Source organism: Pogoniulus pusillus, chromosome 14 (assembly GCF_015220805.1).
Source record: "Pogoniulus pusillus isolate bPogPus1 chromosome 14, bPogPus1.pri, whole genome shotgun sequence".
Lineage (NCBI taxonomy): Eukaryota > Metazoa > Chordata > Aves > Piciformes > Lybiidae > Pogoniulus > Pogoniulus pusillus.
In genome coordinates this window covers 12,811,570-12,834,369 of record NC_087277.1, presented here as the reverse complement: position 1 = coordinate 12,834,369, position 22,800 = coordinate 12,811,570, and the positions used below count along the sequence as shown (strand labels likewise).

General features: G+C 37.1%; 1 protein-coding gene across 6 annotated transcripts in view; it reads right to left on the bottom strand.

Moving 5' to 3' along the window:
• Nucleotides 1–878: 878 nt before the first annotated feature.
• The window catches only part of EFR3A (EFR3 homolog A), a 62,851-nt gene continuing 40,929 nt past the window's right edge, over nucleotides 879–22,800 (bottom strand). For 4 of the 6 annotated variants that reach the window (XM_064154296.1, XM_064154298.1, XM_064154292.1 and 1 more), the window contains 13 exons: nucleotides 22,054–22,168; nucleotides 21,496–21,547; nucleotides 18,264–18,436; nucleotides 17,754–17,829; nucleotides 16,413–16,574; nucleotides 15,134–15,265; nucleotides 14,584–14,651; nucleotides 13,297–13,424; nucleotides 8,526–8,614; nucleotides 6,520–6,568; nucleotides 5,386–5,489; nucleotides 4,739–4,788; nucleotides 879–2,059 (listed from right to left, as the gene is read on the bottom strand). In XM_064154296.1, the coding sequence (XP_064010366.1) occupies nucleotides 1,942–2,059; nucleotides 4,739–4,788; nucleotides 5,386–5,489; nucleotides 6,520–6,568; nucleotides 8,526–8,614; nucleotides 13,297–13,424; nucleotides 14,584–14,651; nucleotides 15,134–15,265; nucleotides 16,413–16,574; nucleotides 17,754–17,829; nucleotides 18,264–18,436; nucleotides 21,496–21,547; nucleotides 22,054–22,168 (1,316 nt within the window). In that variant the 3' untranslated portion in view covers nucleotides 879–1,941. Of the gene's footprint in view, nucleotides 2,060–2,608; nucleotides 3,865–4,738; nucleotides 4,789–5,385; nucleotides 5,490–6,519; nucleotides 6,569–8,525; nucleotides 8,615–13,296; nucleotides 13,425–14,583; nucleotides 14,652–15,133; nucleotides 15,266–16,412; nucleotides 16,575–17,753; nucleotides 17,830–18,263; nucleotides 18,437–21,495; nucleotides 21,548–22,053; nucleotides 22,169–22,800 lie in introns of those variants that run through there. The other 2 variants (XM_064154295.1, XM_064154294.1) reach the window with 2 other exon arrangements.

The window sequence follows — 22,800 nt, the reverse complement described above, 5'->3', positions numbered from 1 at the left end:
CACAACCTATCAGGGCAACCTGTTCTACTGTCTCACCACACACAGTGAGGAATTTCTTCCTTATAGCCAGTCTAAATCTGCCCTCTTTGAGTTTAAAATAATTACTCCTCATCCTATCCCTCCCCACCTTTCCTGTAGGCCCTCTAAGTGCTGGAAGGCGGCTATAATATCTACCCAGAGCATTTTCTTCACCCAGCTGAAAAACCTCACCTCTTTCAGTGTCTCCTCATAGTGCAGGTGCTCCAGCCTCTTGATTATCCTTGTGATGAGTCTGTGATTAGTCACAGACTATAGAATGAAGACACCTGCCCCCTGAAAGTTCTTAAATATACATGAAGTTTTAATTAGTATCTGCAAAAATTAGGAACGGAGGAGCAATGGAAAAATGATGACGACACAATCCCCTCAAGATGTATCTCAAATGAGTTAGAAAAGGTCCCAGCTTCCTCAAGAGAGGGGAGTAACCAGTAACAGTACAACACTCAGTCCCACTGGATGGCACCACTGTTAGAAAAAAAACTATCTGTAGGTGAACTGTACACAGATCTTCACATGCAAGGACAATCTGATTCCTTGAAACTGATACTTCAAGTCCAGTATGTTTTCTAATGAGAGAGGCGCAAAAAGCATGGCTTATCTTTTTAAAGCTCATATGCTACTAGGAAATGATTTTTGTATTGTGCATCCTCAAATTGTGGTGGTGTTAGCAACAGTAATGATCTAATAACAAATAAAAAGCATTAGTTTAATAATGCTGAATGCTATGGCATCTGCTAAAGTGTGTAAAATCAGGCTTGTTTTAAAATGCAAAAAAAAAAGTGATGATGCTGGCATTTCAACTGTGAGCAGCAGAAATTATCTGACATCTTAGAAAAGGCTGATTTTAGGTTTTGGTTTATTTTATTGCTTAAATATAGATTGCACAGTGTGTTCTTACATTTACTGAAACTGGTTCATTACATACAGTACAGAATACATGAGCATCAGAACAACAGACAGATTTGCCCTATTCTGATTCTGACAACAGGCTATGTCTATCTTTTGAAATCAACAAGGATTTAATTTACTTTAAAGTGATCCAATACCAAAAGCTGTAATTTTTGAAAATGACATCATGGGAAAGAGAACCCAACCCAAAAGCTGGTACACTCAAACAGATGGATACCGATTTATAAACATTGTGACAGGACTCCCATGTGTTGCAGGTAACACAGGGCCAGTATGCATATGGAATTTTTATGTTCTGCATCTCATGAACATGAAGAGATAAGTGAAATAAAGCAGCTTTACCCTGCACAATAGCGTTCTTAATTAATTTGGTTCAATTCATGAGCTACATGTAACAACAGCTACCAAAGCAATACATTTTACAGTCACTCCTGTCTTGCAGCAGGCCAGAAAGGCCAAAGTGAACCAATTATCAACTTACAGACTCCCTGAATTTCCAGAAAGGAAGAAGTTAAATATCAAGTGAAAATACACAGTGTTACAAGCTCTCAATTCCCTGCACAACACCTGCACAACACCTGCATTTCCCAAACAAAGCTCATGTGACTATTGACAACATGGAAACCTACCATTAGCATAACCAAAAAGTACTTCATAAACAGAACAGAAAATGAAATGCTGAAACTAGTTATTCTCACATGCAGCATTCGTGCAACAGAATTCAACCACAAAAACAATCCTGTATTTACAGCACAGTCTCCATACTGCAAGAGTGCAAACAGAAGTACATCATTTGTTTCTGAGACTCCTTATTTTCTTTTTGTACAAAAGTGCACAGTGTTACTCTTATAAAATGACAGTGGATTAAGTGTTTCACATCGTATGTCTCGGTAAGAGTTAGTACTAAAAAATTACACTCTTCATATACGCCAGAAAACTCTCATGTCTTACCTTAAAAAAACAAAAAGTGAAAACTAAAAGCTAGAGTCCTATTTATGTGTAGACTGTGGGCTGATCAGGCTGACACGCTGCAGCAGTAAAAATCGCAACGGAATGCTGTAGATAAGGGGCTGTTTCGTCATCCACTAACAGCTGTGATTGCACTGTTAAACTGAAAAGAAGGTCTCAATTACCTTTTGAGCTTTGCGAATGCTGTCTGAAAGTCTCAGCATGTTATCTCATAGGTTTAAGTAGCTGATATTTCTCTGTTAAGTTATATCATGCTTTTAAAAGTAGTCCAGTGGAATACTGCACTACAGCTCAAAAAAAATTAGAATTCTTTTTATAGTGGATTTGCAAATGCTTGAAACAGTCAGCAAATTAGCTGGCCTGATAACCATTCAGATCTTAGAATTATGCAATCAGAGATGAATTTAGCTTGGGACTTCTGAAGGTCACCTAAACTAAGCTCCTGCTCAAAGCAGGGCTAATGCAAGTTAGATCACTTTGCTCGTGGCCTGACCACTGTCCATCTAAACTGCTGCCTAACTTAAATTTTGTTATCGTTATTTGAGAAGATTAATTCCTGGTTGTGCTGCTTCACTCAGATTCACGTTGATTAAGGGACTTCAAACTTCAACTGCCTATTCATGACACCAAGAAAAGTTGTTTTTTTCTTTTGCCTGCAGAATTTAGTGAGTCATAAAGACAGCCTCAAAGATTATCATCAAAATGCCAGTGATTTACTATATCAGTTTTACATGACTTACATTTCAACCATACACTCAGATACATAAACCTATGACAGTCATGATATTTTGTCACTTCTAGAAAGGCTTGAGAAAAGAAACAAAACTGAACAGAGATGTGCCTCTAAAATGCTTGAAAACACACATAACAAGCTCTTAGCCTTTAAAAGGTTTCATCTCATTTTCTTTCCACTTCTAAAATACCATTAAAAAGCTGTAATAAACTACAGAGGAATATTTCATAGAATATACTTGTATTTATGATTTTAAATGCTCTCAGTTTATTTTCTGCTATACTAAATATATCTCTCGTGTATTTATACTAAAGCAGACAGTAAAATACTACTGAATTTTCAAAAGTACAGTCTGTAAACCATACACCTTAAGACATGAAAAGTATTGCACAGTTCAGTGCTTCAAGAGAAAATTCCTTCTCTTCCACAAAGCAGTCAGCTTTTAGCAAGAAACACAGGACATATGCCAGGCATATATATCTAAAAAGCATGTCATGTAATGCATCCAAAACACACTTAACAAGTGTCCATTAATTCATTTTACTGTTCCTGAACTCGTGTAAGATATTGTTGCATTTTTTTTCCTTATATTCCAAAATAAGCAAGTTGATCAGCTATGACAGCGTGAACAAAAGGGAGCTGAGGTAGTGCTCCATTGATTACATTTAATGAGCTGAACCAAGACAAAAGCATTCTGTTTAGACTTGTAATTGTGGCGAAGAGAAAACCAAAACAAAAAGGGGGAAAAAAAAAAGGAAAAACTAAGGCTTTAGCAAGTTCTTCAGCTACAGTGCCTCCAATTAAAAGGAATTTACAGAAATACAAATTCCTAGAGTAACTGAAATATTCACCAATGTGGCAAGGCAAGTTTTAAACCTGACTTTTACAAGTACTGGAATATGAGAATGATGAAATGTGATATATGAGAAACCTAACTTCAAATAGATTACAGGACAACTCAAGGCAGTGCCATGAGTTTAGATAGAATAATCTGTGTTTGGCTCATGTCCATCACTATTATTCTAGATGAAATAGTAAAATTGAAAACTCATCTTCTTCTTTCTATTGTATCTACTCTAAATAATGTCCGGCAGACTTCAGAAGACACTTAATACACACAAAGATCTGGAAACTTCATCTCGTAGACTGGAACAGACTGGTAATGAGCATGTCCAGCGGTAATAGTCATCGTTCCTGAAGGGCTAGGTGGAGGACTGTGAGAAGAACAACGAGTACATCAAATTTATGACCAGAGAATCACAACTGTTATTCTAGGGATCACTTTCTATTTTATAACTTTATGCACTAATAGCTGAGAAAAAAGAGTAAACTACTTCACTCCCCCAGCTATCAGTATTTTATCCTAGTCCTTAAATTCTAATGAAATGACCATGCCTTTTTTTTTTTCTCACTTTATTCTCTTGTACTCTGGTCTAAATCGACTTCACTCATGGCACAGATCTATGAAAATGCCTTTTATTGCTAAAAAAATAGGATGTTTTAGTTGTTGCTGAGCAATGCTTATAGTGAGCCAAGGCCTTTTCTGCTTCTCTCCTCACCCCTCCAGTGTTCAGCATGGGAGTGGGCAAGATGTGAAGGGACAAAGCTGGGACAGTTGGCCCCAACTGACTAAATGGATATTCCACACCATATGACATTGTGCTCAGTAGTAACAGCATTATAGGAAGTAGGAAAGGAAGGACAACTGGAGTTACTGCCATTGCCTTCCCAAGTAATTGTTATGCATGATGGAGACTTGTGCTCCTGAAGTGGTTATACACCAGACCTCTCAATGCCTAACCTGAATTTTTTACTTTGCTTTACTTGCTTTGGCTATACCTATTAAACTGTTCTTATTTCAGCCCATAGGTTTCCTCACTTTTACTCTTCCAATTCTCTTCCCTGTCTCACTGAGTGGGAGGAAGTCAGCCGCCATGAAGGGTGAAAATGCCTACTGGGACTGAAATGCAACATTTAGTTAAGTCAATTATTTTCTGCCTATTAAATATATTTAAGAACATTACAAAATGACAATCTGGAACTTTATAACTCATTTTTCATTCACCATATTCTTCCATAAAGCCTTACCGAATGGTGAGTTCCAGGATCTGTGCAAGCCTATCGTGGAGCAAGTTTGCCTAGGAAAAAGAATGAAAATCGAATGATTATTAAGTACCATGTATTGGACCAGTCTAAAATTAATGTGCTGTGCCATACTGGGTGAATGTGTTCCACATCACCGCATGATGGCCACATTTACACAGCTCTTCCTGTCTCAATCTCTTTTCTCACTGCTGCAAGGATTCTGAGCACTGAAGAGACACTTGAGATTGAGTGAGCCTGTCTTGGAGTGTAGGGAATCAAATGTTGCTGCTGCAGATAGTTAAAACCCTGAAATACATTTAGTTATTAAAACTATATAATGGAGTAAGTACTGCTCCATTTATCTAGGATGAAGCATGAATTGACTGAATTTAGATTTCAAAGATAGCAAGAAAAACATTAAGATGAAGAGTGTATGAGATTTCCACTCCTTTTCAAACAGTCTAGGAATAGTCAAAAGCACACTTTAAATAAGTAACTCTCAACACAGATAATAGTGGAGACAAGAACTGAACTTCTTTTGAAGTAACAGCAACAGTGACATGATAACATGAATGGTGATGTGCTGGCTAAAGAGGATTTATGTTTATTTTAATATCTTCAATACTCTCTAAGGTTTTTCAGAGACTCACTTTGGTTTCACACTGTGCTGCAATTTCTTCAAACGGTGCTTTTTGGAACTTTTCAATTACAAGACGTCTCTTTTCTTTCTCCTGTTCTTCAAGTCCATTGTTATCTTTAAAAAAAAGGAAAAAGTAAAGATAAATGTAATTTTTGCCTACCAAGCTTAAGTGATATAAACTTCATGTGGGCACTGCAGAAGCAAAGAAGCATTGCATTTGAAGTGATGAAACCATACTCAAGCAAGTTGTCACCTGCCTTTGCTTCTACAGTGAAAGGCAGGCACAATCTCAGTTTTACTCCTTTCTTACTATGTGCTTTAACTACAACTATGTGTAGGCTTTCTTTTGCTTTAAGAGCTGGATTCAAGACTGCACCTCTCACTCACTGCACACAAGTTGAGCTTCAAGAGACAAGAAAGCAGTGTTCTTCTTTCCAATGTCATAGACAAGTGAGCAGAATTTTCTATTACAATTTGAGAAAACTGAGTTCAACCTCCACAGGCTGAGTGAACCCATAACCAGCTGGAACTTTCCAGCATCTAATGAATTAAAGTACCTCAGTGACCAGACAGGTTTGCCAACTCTCAGACTGAATTATGGTTTAAAATGTCAGTGTCTACTGCTGAAAACATAAATGTCTAAATAATTTTCTGGATGGGACAGCACTAATTACCAATTGTGTATAATGACATAAAATAAAGAAACTGGGTAATTCTGAGTTCTGGCAGCAGGGTCACTTGCCAGAAAAACACTCTTTTAAAAACATAAGTGTTTTTGAAGTCTACAATATGTACCTCACAATCTCTTTTCTGACTGTGCTGGAGACCTGAAACTCTTAGTAAGTAAAAAATTTTGAAGTTGCTTTATAAATAACTACTCAATAGAACTTCAGAACATTGTTATTTATCAGTTGTGCCTATAAGGGCAAAATTCATACGTAACAGGCATTTCCAATGCTTTTCCTTCAGAAAATGAATGCACTGAAATTATCAAGATATCATTTCAGAAAATTAGAAATAAATAACAGAAACTTAAAATCAGTTTCTGCCTGGAGAGTAACGAACATAATGCTTTAATTATGTTATTCTAGCCATACGGTAAACTATAACTACGTTGCATAAACACAATTGTAATAAGTCTTACCAATTGCTTTCTTCAAAGCTTCAAAAGTGATTTCTTCAGTATTATCAACCTAAATACAAACAAACAAAACCTCTTAATCCTCACACAGAAGCTTCTAAAAAAGAAGGAATGAGATGAACACAGAAGGCCAAAACAGCCACAGAGGTTTTCTGACTTAAAAGTTCCTAACAGCTTTGTCTGACAGCTGACAGGTCACTAATTCACATTTTTAAGACACTACAACTAGTAAGGGTTTTTTTTTAATTTGTTTTCAAATGAGAGAAAGAAAAACGTTCCAATTTCTAGTCAGGATTCTCTATGGTAACACTACTTTGGAAAGGACTTGCATTTTGACAACACTCCTCTGGGTCAGGAGTGTTCTGCGGCGTTTCTATAGTGTTAAGTCTCACTATTGCTGCTTAGGCAGCTGTTGTGCATATAGCAGCTATTTCCACAGTTTGCTTGAGTTTTGCAGTTATCAGAGATGCAGGTATCAAGGTGCAGAAAATACTGGTTTACCCTTTACACAGTAAACAAACATTGTAAGGCAGCTGAAAGAGAAACACTTTCTTTCATGTGCTTCTGATCAATAAAATCTTTTAAGGGAGACAAACAGTAATACATTAACAGAGACATGACCACATTGAAGTAAGAATCCACACAAACTACTATACTCTCTCCAAAATATATCTCTATCAACGCTTAACATTCTCACACTCATTTGCAATCTGAAATGGAAGCTTCTGTCATTTAATCCTACTTGCATGAGATATTCAATCACACATAACACATGGTTTCAGGAAGGATTCTAAGGGCAAATACTCCTGTTTCTATGAGGCACTTAGTGTCATGGTCTAGTTGATTGGATAGGGCAGGGTGATAGGTTGGACTGGATGATCTTGGAGGTCTCTTCCAACCTGGTTGATTCTATGATTCTATGATTTACTTCTCCAGAAAGCTAAAGATTGTGGTAATCTGTTTTATATTTCAAACACTTTTTTAAATTCTTTCTCCTAAACTTTTAATCTAGTTTATCTGTACCATTGCTAAGGCACAACAGCAAGAAGGAAATAGAAAATATCATTTGATGTACCATCACCACAAAGCAGAAAGAATACTACTAATGATGTAAAATATAGCTCCCTTCTGCCAGTAAGTTCTAAAATGACTCTTACTCCTATTTAATACTTTAATATTGCATTTTTAACTAACATTCAAGCTTGACTCTGTCCAGACAATCTGTTTCACATCCCTAGCTGTTTTGAGCTTGAAGCTGCTAAAGGTAGGATCAGTTTGCAGGTGCAAACATCTCATTTTCAATGCTTAATCTCCATGGCAGGTAGCAGATGTCTGGTTAATAAAAATCAGCAGAGAGCCTTGAAAGAGATTCGGTAGAATCAGAAATCTATTTTAGGAAATCCTTCATGTGAAGTGTTGAAAGATGTGAAATAATTTTAATTATAAAGCAGTCTTCCTAAGGGATAATTAGTATCAGCTCCTGAACCCTGCATACGAACTGTTCTTTGCTACCTTATGCTTTTTGTGGCTTTGAAGTGCTGCCTCCTAAACTCTTCTGAAGGGGAAAAGTGACACTGTAACACCATTGTGGATGCTGTCTGCTTAGTCTTTTCCTGCCCCTTCCAAAGACAGCAGGTCTCTTACTCGTCTTGTAACTGTCAACCCCATGCGGATGAACAACAATCAGATGCAATGATGCAGGAATTTATTTGATCCCTCAAAATACACAGAAAATATTTTAGCATATTTACTCAAAAAATAGGAGTTGTACTGCTTCCCTATCTCCTGCAGTGCTAGCTGTAAAAACTATGGTCAGAAAATGATTTACAGTTTTACATTATGAGATCAGTACCAGAGTCTGACAACACAATTCTACAAACCTAAGAGTTAAAAAAATAGGCTAAATGGTTTAACTTTTCTATAACATTTTAGGTATCAGACTTTCTAGGGAGACTTCATTTGCATTCTCTCCCCCTCGATGATGCTTTAAAATTCTGTGACTTTCATACCTTATCCTCTGTGCTGTTGCCAGGCAGAATATCCACTTGAATAGATACAGTGTCCACAATGCTCTTTCTTCTGGAGAGCCTGTCCTCATCTAGAAGAAAAACAATTTATCTCGTTTTCTGTACAAGAGTTGAAACACAATCAACCAAATGCCTACACGTTAGACACAAATTTGTCTCTCTATGCTTATTTAAGCCAAAATCATCTATTTTATTATTTGGATTGTTGTGGGGAAAGAAAAAAATCAGTTGCTGCTCTAAATTATTAAATGTGAAACACTTTTATAGTGCTTCTTTGCCTTCTCATGCCATATCTTCCCAACTTTCCCTTAAAAGTCAAGACTTTTAAAAACTCAGGTAAGATCTTATTCAAATGCATAAGAAATAAGATAGCACATGATGATACATTGCTTCAGAGTAATTTGCAAAGTACTCTGCCTTTTTTTGTTGTTGTTGTGAAACTGAAGAAGTAAGGTTTTAATGTGAAGGTATTCTGAAAGAGGAAAGGGCTGCTTGGGAGATGACTGACTGACGGAAGAAATACAGATTTCTGAATGGGAATTAATAATAATCCTTACCTATTTGTTGCACAAAGTATCATATTCAGCAGGTCTGAAAAATCTACTTGTTGAAAAAAAAAACAAACCTCTGTATTTCTAACTTCCTACAAACATTTTAGCAAGTCCATCTGGCCTAAAAAGCTGTCAGAAAAAGACCAACTGTGCTGATATTACAAAGAGCATTTTCTGTTCATTAATGCATTAGTAGATTGCGATCAAATAATCCATCATCTGAAGGATTTTCCTTCTGTGACTGCATCCTTAATACAGTAATAACCTTTTCTCGTTTCTCACATTTAAGATAAGATTTTTAAAAACACCAATAAAAATACATTTACAGATGTGTCATGAGGATCCTCTGATAAGTGGAGGATTGAGTGGTCTGATTGTCATTTAGCACATTTCCAGAACCACTGAATTATGATATCACATTTTGGATTGTAGCCAAGATCAGGCCATTATCATTATCAAATAACAGCCTTGCACTGCAAAATGTCAGAAGCACCTACAGGCACTTGATGCTAAGATAAGAAGAATAATTGTACAGCTACCCCACCACAAAGTAATTTATGCTGGGTCTTCCTTAATTTAAATTTCTTCTAGAAGAGTGCTTTTGCAGTGCAAACATTAAGCATGAACAAACAGAATTCATTCCTGCAGAGCTGACCATACTCAGCTTTTTAAAATCAAGAAACAACTTTCACAAGCCTTATAAATGAAATGCCCTTTTAAGATCAAGAGGCAGTGAAAGAATATGATTAGTGAAAAACACCTGAATCCTAATTGTCTATGCCAGGTTCTCAGAGACTCTGAGCGTCTGAAGTGGCATTTTGAAGGATTTACTTAAGTTTTAATCCCTGATGGTTTACTGATTGGTGCATGACCCATAAGAGTCTGAGGAAAGCACTTCAGCCCTTAGAAGTAAACACAAGACAAAACCACATCTTTGCTGCCATCTTGCTGCTCTCTATGTAACTGACACATAAACAGCAGAAGATATGTTTTGGGGGCCACTTTGGATAGAATTCATTTCTGTAATGGCTACGCCACTACATATGGCCTAATAAAAATGCCCATTTGTCTTTAATTTCTACATATTATGTAGGTAAAAAATTGTGAAAATTCGGTAGGTGGTTGAGGCCCCATCCCTGGAGGTGTTTAAGGCCAGGCTGGATGGGGCTCTGGCCAGCCTGATCTCGGGTAGGGTGTCCCTGTCCATGGCAGGGGGGTTGGAACTAGATGCTCCTTGTGGTCCCTTCCAAACCTGACCGATTCTATGATTCTCAGTTTGTTTGTTATGTGCTATAAAAATTGTCTCCACACACATGAAGGAGCCCAGAGGCATAAGAGCAATACCCACTACCCTGGCACCTGCCAGGGCTGTCCTAGGAGCCTTGGATACATGGTCAGAGGTGGCATTCACCCTGTGGGGCAATAGGAGCAGCAGTCTGGGTCATCCCACTGACTGAAGCAGGTTCAGTCAGAGTGACACTACCAAAAAATGACACTGATAGCCCTGTTGTCTGCCCAGGAAAAGGAAACAGGAAGTTCAGTATTGTAGAGTTCCAAATCAAGAGGAAACACAAAGGCAAATCTTGCAGCAACTAAGATGGCTTAAAGGAATATCAAACAGATATACAAAAAAAAAAAAAAGGCAGAAAGAAACACCAAGGACATCACAAGTTCTGGCTTAAAGGTCTTCTAAAAGCATGGGGGTTTTAGACTGCACATCCTACACAGACACACCACAGCTAGCAGGAGAGCAGGCTGACCTACAACTCATTGTTACCTTTTGACTTGTGTCTGCATTTATGAGGTTTTTTGCCTGATGGAAATAGAGCTAAATTTTAAAACGTTATACATGTATAGACAAAAAATGATTACATGTACATTTAATGTCAGCTTCCTCCCCCCGACCAAATAAGGAAGACAAAAAGGTACAAGGAGTTGCAAATATGGAAGTTTTTCCAACTAATAGCTGCCAAAACCTGAAATAGAGAGTCAAGATGATGGTTTTATATCTACAAGTCATTGTCAAGAACTATACAACTGTTATTCAGAAATATTACAAATAATTAGGGTAAAACCTTTACTGCCCTTTTGGATTCAACCATAGCTTTCACAGGTCTATACAAAACTAATCCATCTTTTAGTAGAAGTTATGTCATGTTTTGAAACAATTTAGTAAAAAACAAAACATTTTGGTGAAGTTAAAAGGAAAAAAAAAATTGTAATTCCAAAATATTCATCTTGGGTCTGATTTAGGTAAATGAAAACCTTGGAAGCTCTATATCCCACATGAAAACAAACAGGGAATCAGTTTTGGCTACCTCTCATTACAAAAAGATTACAGAATAAAACCCACCAAACCACAGAAACATTTGACTGACATATGCTAAGATTTGGCATTAAATATGCTTATTTCTCAGCACACACAAGCAGTTCTCTTAATGTCAAACCTGATGTTGGAATTTGCATCTTCCCATGAAGGAATGCACTTCTATCAAAGTATCCAGGAAAACTCTAGCAAAGTCACTTGGGTGTGAGTACTTTTCAGAAGAGGATCAACACAAATTCCCAATCATATTTTCTCATTCCATTCTCATTCACTCAAAGACAGTAAAAATTTTGAAAACATAACATTTCCTTTCTTTCTACCTATTTCTTCCACCAATACTAAGAGATAAGCTTGAAGAAGGGAAGATTTAGAGGTGACTTCACCTATGTTTATAAATATGTAAAGGGGGAGTACCAGGAGGATGGAGTAAGGCTCTTCTTGGCGATGCTTGATGACAGGACAAGGGGCAATGGGTGGGAGCTGAGGCATAGGGAAGTTTCATTTAAAGATAAGGAGAAATTTTTTAACCTGTGAGGGTGACAGAACACTGGAACAGGCTGCCCAGGGAGGCTGTGGAGTCTCCCTCTCTGGAGATATTCAAAATCTGCCTGGATGTACTCCTGTGTGATCTGGTATAGGTGATCCTGCTCTGGCAGGGGGGCTGGACTGGATAATCTTCCGAGGTCCCTCTCTGCCCCTGACATTTTATGATTCTAGAATGCTAACTGGTTTTATGGATGTTAGAAAAAACAATCTGCCAAGTATACCACCATTTGCCTTTTTAGAAAAAGGCATCCAACAACAGAAAACGAACACTGCAACTACGTCAGAACATATCACTGGTCTCCTTGCTAGCAGACACAACCACATCTGCTCTTCTGCAGAGCTCATTCCTTCCCATAGTAGCTTATTCAAGAGCAGGCAGCATTGTCTCTGCACCATACTGCAAGTGTGACAGACCTGCCATTCACTGCCCAGATGCACAATGTTTCTTTTTCTATATGAGTTACAAAACAGAAATCATGTTTTTCTTCCAGGTACTTTTAATTCACAAAAAAGGTCATGCTTCAGACTGACATGTTCCATAGTCTGTTACAATAGCAGCCAGTTATGAATAGCCACAAACACACAAGGTTCATAAATTCTACATTTTTTTTCCCATTAAGTTGCTCAACTGGCTGTTGAAAGTGTATTAAATGTTGACAACACACACTGTCATGTATTACCTAGTCATCCATACACTAATCATGCATGCTGGGTAGCATGAACTCTCATAAATTGTCTTCAGGCATACTATTCTCTGTACTGTGTTACCTGACACTAAAATAGAATAGACTAATGAAACTAATAAACAAATGAAAAAAAATGAACATTCTTGATTAAATTAACATCTGCTCATTGATCATTTGACTAAGGCAAGTAACTCAAGGCAACACAAGGCCATACTGCAAAAGGATGGAATATGTACCATCCAGTGTTTATATAAAAAAGATAAAGCATGCTGACCTGCATAATCCCTTCTCACCCACTAACATAAGTTAATAGAGAAAACCAGTAATAATCATTGCAATATTCCCAAGTATTCTTTCTAAAGTAAACAGTTCATTAAAAAGAGTCCAAGTGGGGTCAAGAACTTTCTGCCCCACATTGTAGATCTAAAGAAGAAAAATAAGTCTTTAAAGGAGACAAAGGTTAAACTTCTTAGCAATAATACAGTAAGTAGCTAATGAGACAAAACATTGAGAAAACTAAATTGTACCACAACTAGGTTTTGTTGCCAAGAAGTGGTCACATCACATTTCACTGCCACAAAACACATTAAGAAAGCATTCTTAACAACTGGTACTGATTCGTTTTGCCACTAATCACCACTTACCTGTTACCTGGGGTACATATGGAACTGACAATCTTTCCACACTGTATCCACTGCCTCCTAATGATTCTGCAATCTTGTTTGTCAGGAAAAATAAATCTTTTTCATGCTTCTCTAGGGATTTTGGAAGACTGTCAAAACATATATTTGAAGTTATTTTCTATCACTAGAGATTCAATCATTAAGCAAAATAATTCAATCATTAAGCAAAATATTTTCCCAATGTCTGCAAAGAACCAGAAAGGGTCAGTGATAATGACTTGATGGAAAGAAAACTTGCTTAGGTTTTTTTTAGGAATGAATATACTCCCCTAAGTTAGTCCACTGAATACCTGAGTCGTGTTTTAAACTACTTTAATACTTCTTGTGTAGCTGAAATACATTCCTTGCCTGCTCTGCTGCACCCTGAGAGAATACAGTCTCTGTTACATAGGAAAAACTGCAGACTAATACTTGCCACCTATCAGCAATGTGCCCTTGGAGCAAAAAAGGTCCAGGGTATCCGGAGCTGCATTAGTAGTCAGCAGGTCAAGGGAGATCATTCTTCTCTACTCAGCACTGGTAAGGTTACACATTGAGTACTGTGTAATGGCCTAGGCTACCCAGGACAGGATTTAGGGTCACTGAGGTGGATTATGAGACTGAAGCAACTCTGTAACGAAGAAGGACAGAGCTGGGATGGTTCAGCATGGAGAAAAGGTGGTGATTGTTACTAGTGTGTACAACTCTCTTAGGGGAGGGAGTGAAAAGGCAATAGAGCCAGAATATTTTCAGAGATGCCCAGTGACAACATCAGAAGCAATGGGCACAAAATGAAACACAAAAGCTTGTTTGAACCTCATTTTTTCACTGTGTTACCAAGTCCTGGCACAGGTTGCCCAGAAAGCTTGTGAAGTCTCCATCCTTGGAGATATTCCAAAGACATCTGGATGCAGTCCTTGATAGCCTTCTCTACACGACCCTGCTTGAATATAGGGGTGGGACCAACGATATGCAGAGGTTCCTCCCAGCCTCACTCATTCTGTGATTCAATGACGATGCATTTTGCTGTATTAGTGCTTACACCAAGCACTATAAGTGGCTCTGACTACAATTGAAAAAAAAGTCAGAATATCCTGTTTTTTCATATAGAATCATAGAATATATCCTTTTAATGTTTGGTTTTCTTCTCCTTATTCTCTGCATTATTAAAGCTCAAATTATTTTTCACATCTGAAACTACCTTAATGATTTTTTAATAGTAAAATAAGTATTTTACTGTTCGTTAGTTCACATTCTACATCTACTTACTTGCATTTGTCTTTGAAAATTGTTTCTGGCAAAAAATAAGATGCTTCCAGACTTCTAGTTTCAATCACCTGAAAAGCAACCAAATTGCTTAGTTTCACAGCTATTTTCTCCACTGACAAAGTTGTTTAAAGAGGTTCTACTACAGCAGATTACCTCACCTACCTTGTTCCAAAAAAGGCATTTAGAATTTCTTTTAACTAGATATAGTGGCTGTGGCACACACCTTTTAAACAAAAAATCTGGTTCTCAAGGTCCTGTGCACATCAGTACTGTTTTACTGAAACCAGCCAGGCTGTGAAGTCCTACACCAGATGGGAATTGGCTCCATTACATATGGCATGATAAACAAAATAAAAATGCTGTGCTTTTACAGAAGAATGTTCTGTGCATAATTTTAAGACTCATCAAGTAACGCCATCAGTGACTGAAGACAAAGAGGAATGTTGTGTACATAAATACAGGAGACTAACATCAATCACTTCACAGAAGTTATTAATCAATCTTACAGAGTGTGTACTATTCTAAATTAGTTAAATTACACAACTGTTACCTTGCTGACATGCTGACAAAAGGCAGGAACCGCAATCATCTGACTCAAAAAGTTCAGATATGCTGCCACCAATGCCATGACACCACAACGATTAAACATTGGCAGATTATCCTCATTGATGATGGCAATGTCCTGAGATATGAAGAACAGCATTATACTTCCTGAAGTTAATAGGCTGTCTCAGATACATGGAAGTTAAAATTATTAGTAATAATATGAACTGACATACAAAGACTGTCTGGTATTACTTAGCATTTAATATTTCTCATCTTCAAATTCCACTCTTTTAATTTCAGATCAATATGTACTTAATTCAGAAGCTGGAGAGCTCGAACGATTCAACCTCTATGAAGAGAAATAAATGTACTCAACTCAAACATCTGTTTCTCAGTCAATGACTGGTAGTCTTTTGTCCTTTTTTCAGGAAAAACAGAAATAGGAGCTGAATAACAGAAGTTGCTTTAGAGTCACAGATATAATATGATGAAAAGAATTATTTAATGTTTACTAGCACTTTTGCATAGATTCATAACTTATTATTTTTGCTTTAGTAAAGCTCCCTAATGCCATTTTCATCAAGTAAGGATTTGGTTCAGTAACATATTTTAAAATTAAAGGCTCACTCTGCATTTCAGAGGTCTCATAATGCAGATGCACACTGAAGAATGAGAGAACTGAGAACAGAGGACACAACCCTCTCAAATTTCCACAGCACATGCTAGCACTATATATTTTGAGTGCTTTAATTTCAACACATTCCTACCAAGTTATACAGTTTTACTGAGGACTGTTAGCAAGCATAGAATAATGTTTGATCCTGTGAAGGAAATGTTAAGGAATAAAGCCTGTAAACACACTGGTAAAATTTTACTCCAAGGTGAGATTAAATGGCCTGGTTTGGCAAGTATTTCCAGTATCACTTGACCAAAAGATTGCTTCTAAGGTGAGGTCAGTCTGTATATTTTATATGGAACACTGCTCTAAGACCACAGGTTGTTAATCCATTAAGGAATGTCTCAGTTATTCTAGGGAATGTCTCAACAAATTTATCTATCTGCTCTTTTCTGAAGAGAGCAAACCACAGAAGTTTCCAAGAAACCTGTTTAGTTGAAGCTTCCTATTAATAAATAGTATGTGAAAAGTGCACTTCTTTAATGAACTGATCAAATTCAGACTGAATGCTGTGATTTCTAGTTTGAAAATCAATATGCAAACAAAAAGTAGTTATCTGTGTTTTCAACTATCAGACAATGAATCTAGCAGTGATTTAGACTCATACCTGCAAAGCAATAGCTAATCGAATGAGGTCAATAACCACTTCTTCATTGGCTAGTTCAATTGTGGTAAGAGCTAGAGATGTAAACAGGAGTTCAAAGTTCTTTTGAACGTTGTCTTCTTCTTTACAGCCTAAGTAGATGTGTCTGTACAACTGCTGACCATGCTGTAAATATCAAAAAAGAGAAAATTAACATTAAAATCCTGGAACAATATAGGTCAGAAAAGATATCTAAAGGTCATATATTCGAACTCCCTACTCCAAATAGGGCTGGGATTGATAATAGACCACTTTGGATAAAGAAGTAAAAAGATAAAACCCAGTGTATGTATACACATATATATGGAGACAAGTAAGTGTTTAATCAAGAAGACCACTAGTTTACAGCAAGTTTCTTTATAGATACAATACAGCTCTATTTCATGTTGAGGTGTACAGACATGGAAGATGATACAGAATACTGCACATGAATACTGGACTTTGTGTCAGACACTGGCACTCATTCCGACTGAAATATTCAGAAGAAAATAAATGTCCTTTTATTAAAAGGAAGATAAAGAGTACATCTTGAAACATTCTCAAGAATGTTCAACAGAGAAGCTTCAAGGGCTATCCTTCTGAAGACATCAAATTTGTTCATTGAAGTCTCGAACAGGAAACCAACAAAAATTATAGAAGGTGTTTCTGAAGATGAGCATGGCTCATGTGCAAAGGGAGGCTCCAGCTCTAGTGAAGAACATAAGTTACCTATCTAACCCTCAAGAGTGACTTTCCTTTTCTTGTAACACTGTGGCTAACGCATCTTTTGTAAAGAAACTATTAACTCGATACCAAAAATAAAACCTCCAATCACAGAAAAACAGGATGAGAAGCAGGTTTTGCATGGAGTACACAACTCAGTAGCACTCCAGCATTCTTAATCTGTAGAGGATATGGTTCTGTATCAGAAGACAGTTAAATTTTCAAGGTAAGGACTGATGCTTTATCTCTGGAAGTACTAGGTCAGCTTTAGGAGACAATAGCCCTCATTTTTAACATCTATTTTTGAAGCAAGACATACATATTACCTTTTTAATACTTTCAAAATCAAATATATAGTTGTTCAACTACATGTTTTATTTAGAAAAGAAGAAAACAACTATTAAAACACAGAAGCTATTATGAAATAAATGTTAGCAGTTAAAGATAGTTGAAAAGTAATGGAGTGATCCATCTCACTAATGAAGAATTGCACTTAGATAAGGAATCTCGTTGCAAAAACAGTTGTAGAACAAAAGCAATGCATCTGATTCAGCTACTCCATCTTCTTTCTAGACAGAGAAGTTAACTTTTTCAATCTATTACCTTTTTCATGAAGCTCACGTCTTGCCTTGAGATTTTGTCTCGCTTTATCTTTAGATCAGAAACATCTGGTATTATTCTAAAAACGGAAACAAAAGGGTTGTTTTAGCAAAAAGAAGTTGAAAGGGAAGGAGATGTAAAATATTTGAACTACTCAAATCTTAGAAGTAATTTCCACTTTAAGTACATCCATGTTTAACAATGACATTCAAATTTCAGTTGAATAGGGAGAACCATAAACAGAACTATGATAACCACTTTTTTTTTGTCTACATAAAATGCCATATTCTGTCTTCTACAGCTAAACTAGGAGATATTTGGAATGATCATTTAAGGTCATGCACTCAGGCTTATGTGTAAAACTCTTGCCATCAATAAATGACAGTAAGAACTGCATTTATCAAAACAGTGCATAAACATTTCATGTTTGGAAAAGATATTGAAAAATCAATAGTACTTAATCAGATACTACAGTAAAATTTCAAGCAAACTTAAGTCAACAAGAAGAACTACCGTATCCCTCTGAGCTTGGCTCTGTTATCATGGCGGTCAATGAGATTGTGGAGTATTTCTAAGACCAGCTGCCTTAGCTCAGAATCTTCCATGAGTGAAGGAGACAATAACGGGTCCAGAAATGGGGGAGGAAGTGCATTAGATATTGTTGTTGCTTTGTATCCTGAAGTCACCTGTAAATCGTTGGAAGCAAAATGAACATGTGTCATTACTGCACCCTAAGAATTACTTGCAGTTGTCATTCACCTTTTCATGAGCTTGCTTTGGCATCTGAAAGGTGGACTCAACCTGAAGTATCGAGTTTTGAAGACTCATAATCTTATTACGAATTTGGAAAGACTTCAATAGTCATGTTCAAGTGACCTCTCTCATTTGTTTTAAAGTGGTACTTCTGAGGATGGCTCCTCTACCAACTCACTCCCCCCAAAGTGATATTATTTACAATTTTCTTTTTTTTTAATGGCCTATGAAAAGCTGAAAGGTATAAAATGAAGATGGTAATAATTCTAATACAGCCTGTCCCCCTTCCAGAAACAAAATAGAAATGAGGGCCTAGTTGTACATCATAAACTGATATGGATACTACTTTACTTCAAGACAGAAAGCAAGCAGTAAACAACACTTTCTTAGCAATCTAGCACCTTAGTGGTTTGGGGGGCTATTTATTTATTAAACAAATACTACCTCTGATTTACCTCATTCAATTACTTGAAGAAAAAGTAAACTGTGTAGGTATATGCTGAAAATTAAATTCTATCTGACAATTTAATCACCTGAACATTTACAGCAATCAGAAGTGTTTAAAAATTTGTGTCTCTTAATAGGGAGGTTGCCAGAATATTGCTTTCTCTAAATGAAAACAGGATTCAGAAATTGATGAGTGTAAACTGTTGGGGATCAGGAGAGGAAAAATTACCAAAAATGTAAGTAGAAAAGAAAAAAAATCCCTTCTATTTTTTTATCTAAGACTTTATGTACAAATTATAGCTTCATTATGCACACTCCACATTATTACAGCTTTTACATGTGAACTGTGCTGTACTGGTTCTGCCTGGGCTAGTTAATTTTCTTCAGAGCAGCACATATGCTGCTGGGTTCTGGATTCGTGACCAAAACTGTTGAGAACACCCAGATGTTTTAGTTACTGCTGTGCTGTGCTTACACAGAATCCAGACCATCCTGTTTCTCACCCCACCCCACCGGTGAGTAGGTTAGGGGTACATGAGAAGCAGAGAGGGGACATAGTTGGGACAGCTGACCAAAGGCATATTCCATGCCATATAGTGCCATGCTCAGCAACAAAATGGGGCAGTTTGCATGGGCTGTCATTGCCTGGGGACTGACTGGGTTTTGCTTGGCCTGTGGTGAACAATAGGGTTTTGGATGTTTTTTTTTGTGTGGTTTGTTTGGGTGTGGGTTTGTGGATTTTTTGCTGTTGTTGTTCGTTTTATTTTTATCATTTGTTTTCCTTTTTTCTCAGTTTTGTTTTAATTTGTTTCTTCCTCCCTCACTTACTAGACTGTCTCTGTCTCAAATAACTTTTCTCACTTGTACCTTCCAATTCTCTCCTCCATCTCACCACAGAAGAGTGAGCAAGTGACTGGGTGGTGCTTTGCTGCCTGCTGGAGTTAAGCCACAGCATGTGAGCAAGCACTATTCCTAAAGCTTAACTGAACATGCTGAAATAAAACTGGCTGGTAGAGGAACGTGAGATTACATGAAGGTCTCTAATCAGTCACTTTGAAAGTGGAAAATTACTAATATTACAATCAGTAAGGTTGCAAATAAAAGTGCATGTTTTTAATGAAGTGACAAATTTTAACTGCCTATATAACATTATTAAGTAGTCTGCCTGTCTGTATGAATGACAACAGACTAATTATGTTATAAGGTATTACTATTTTGCAAAGAATACATGAAGTACAATGCTCAGCTCAGTACACAGAACAGGCAAGGTTCAGTAGTTTCTAGCTCTTCATTTATGCAGACTGTGCAGACCTCTTCTTATGCAGACTAAATCTGATATACCACAACAAAAATCTTGCTCTGAACACGAATTCCTCCTACATTTTTCCCATATTTATCTGTGTTCAAGTAATTCATTAAACATCAAAACATTCACCTCCATAACTGTGTGCCATGATAGGATTTTACCTCCATATTCTAAAAGAGGATCCAAAAAACAAGTCAGTGTCAAAAATACTGAATTGCTTTCACATGCACGATCTGAACCTCTTAAAGCATGTAACAGGCTATGCAGTACTCAAAAAAAATAGAAAAATTCTCCCTGACTTCAATGGGAAACCTTTAAGATTGGTGAGATGAATGTTGTCAGGAACAGTTTAGGCATAGCTAAGTCTATCCTTAATCAAGATAACGTGCAAAATGACCACCTGCAGTCATTACTAACATGTTTTCTCTCCTTCAGCTGTAACTGTGAATGCTCAGCTCTCTTGCAAGACAGAATGTAAGATTTCATGTTCTGAAAAATGAATTAACAGTTTAACTGATTTGCTTAAAACCACCCTGACATTTCATGTCAAAGCTAGGAAAGAAATTAATTTTTCAGGAAAGCATTCCTCTGCTTTAGTCATCAAATTATTCTTTACGCTATTTTCTCTACTTCAGTCACTAAACAGTTTTTGGCTTCTGCAACAAAATAGGCCAGGATTCTAAAGCAAGAGCCTCCTTTCCTACCCACTTCTATCCTTATCACCAAGACGCATTTCCCAAAATACTCTTTCAAGTTCTACAGTTGAAAAACGTATTTGTGACTAAACATGTCATACCTTAGAAGAAATCTGGGAAATACCAGGAAGGCAAGAACAAAGCTGCCTAAGACTCCAAGGGCATGGAGATGTGGATAAATTATTTGAGTTTTAAAAATGTTACCCACTCCACTAATTATAGCTTCTGTGGTATCTCAGACAAAAATTATTTCACTTTGATGTTGCCAGCATTGCTGGCAGAAATAGTCAACTCAGTCTACTCTATCTTCTTTTGGATCTGCAGTTCCAATTATAATTGATATTCACTGAAGTGCTCTAAGAGCTGCTTGCAATCTAAGTTGGGAAAACACTGTCATAAATTTACCCAGAAGAACTAGAGATTTACTTAACATGCAGTTATGCTTAATTCCATAAAGCAGACTTAAAATACTATACTTAAATCTATGTATAAAAACACGAAAGTGAAATGTTATTTGTTACATACTAAACTTCAGAAGGCTTACCATAAGCAAAGATCTCAATAACATGATTTGAATCCTCCTAGTTCCCATATCACTATAATTGAAAAAAAAGGTGAAAAATTAGTTTATTGCAGGAGTATGTTAATTAAAGAGAGGAAAATCCAAACTCAAATTCACTGGAATTTCTGCATTTGTTTCTTAATTTGAAGTCAGCTTGTACAGGATGAATCAAAACATACAAACATTTGCAAATCCTGCAGACAATTAAAATGTTCTCCTAGTTGAATTTCCCTCACTCACAAAACACACATAAAAGAAGTTACAGAATTAACTACCATTAAAGAGATAATTTCAGATGTGGAGAGAAGAAATGTTTTAGCAAAGAATAAGTTGTATTCCAATCAGTTATTTTCCATCATCAACAAGTCTGGAGATTGATTTCATACTGCTGACAGTGCTTGTTTTGAGTCTGCATAGTATGTAACACAGCCTCAAATGAGTGAGAATTTGCATTTCATTATTCTTCATGTTTTTCACTTCTTATCAAGATTCTTAAATCTCATTTTTTATTAGAAATTAAAAAGTGTAGGAAATACAAACCCAAGGTGACTGGTATCCAGTGACTGTGAAGTTGTCCCAAAAACAGGCACTTTTCCCATAATGAACATCATAATCTCTGATCTCTGGTAATCTGGAAGATTGCTTCCAAAAAATCCTAAATAAAAACATAATGAAATCAATGACAAAAAGAGAGACAAGAATTTCCTGAACTGGGAAAACCTCAAGGGATTAGAGAGACTCACCAGTCAGGGACAGGACCGGCACAGGGCCAGTAGTGAGCAGCTGAGCCCTCCTCAGACCCATAAAAGATGTCCCTGGGGAGCACTGGAGGCCAGCAGTGGCACAGCAGTTTGCAAACAGGAAGGAGGCATAGCTCTGCCTGATCTGACCAGGGAGCAATGGTAACAATCCAGCAGAAGGTCATGTCCTCTCTCTATCGGCACCCACCATGACTAATGCAGCTGCCCAGATAGTTTTGGTGGGAACATGCAGCTGCCCAGGTGTCGAGCTGCATGATGTGCCCTGTCCTTGTATCAGTACAGCACAGCAAGTGTAAGTACATCTGTGGAACTGAGTTCAGGTAAAGGAATCCCTCCACATAGTGACAAAGCTCTGGGAGGAGGCCAGTAGATTGAGGAATATCAGGGAGTACAAGAGTGAGACAGAATACCTAAACTGCAGCCTACTTTCCCTGGGACAGCCCTGTAAAGCAGACAGAATACATGAGGAAACCTTATTCTCTCCCTGCCAAGTAGAACAGGGTGACTTAAGTACTGGGGCAATGAT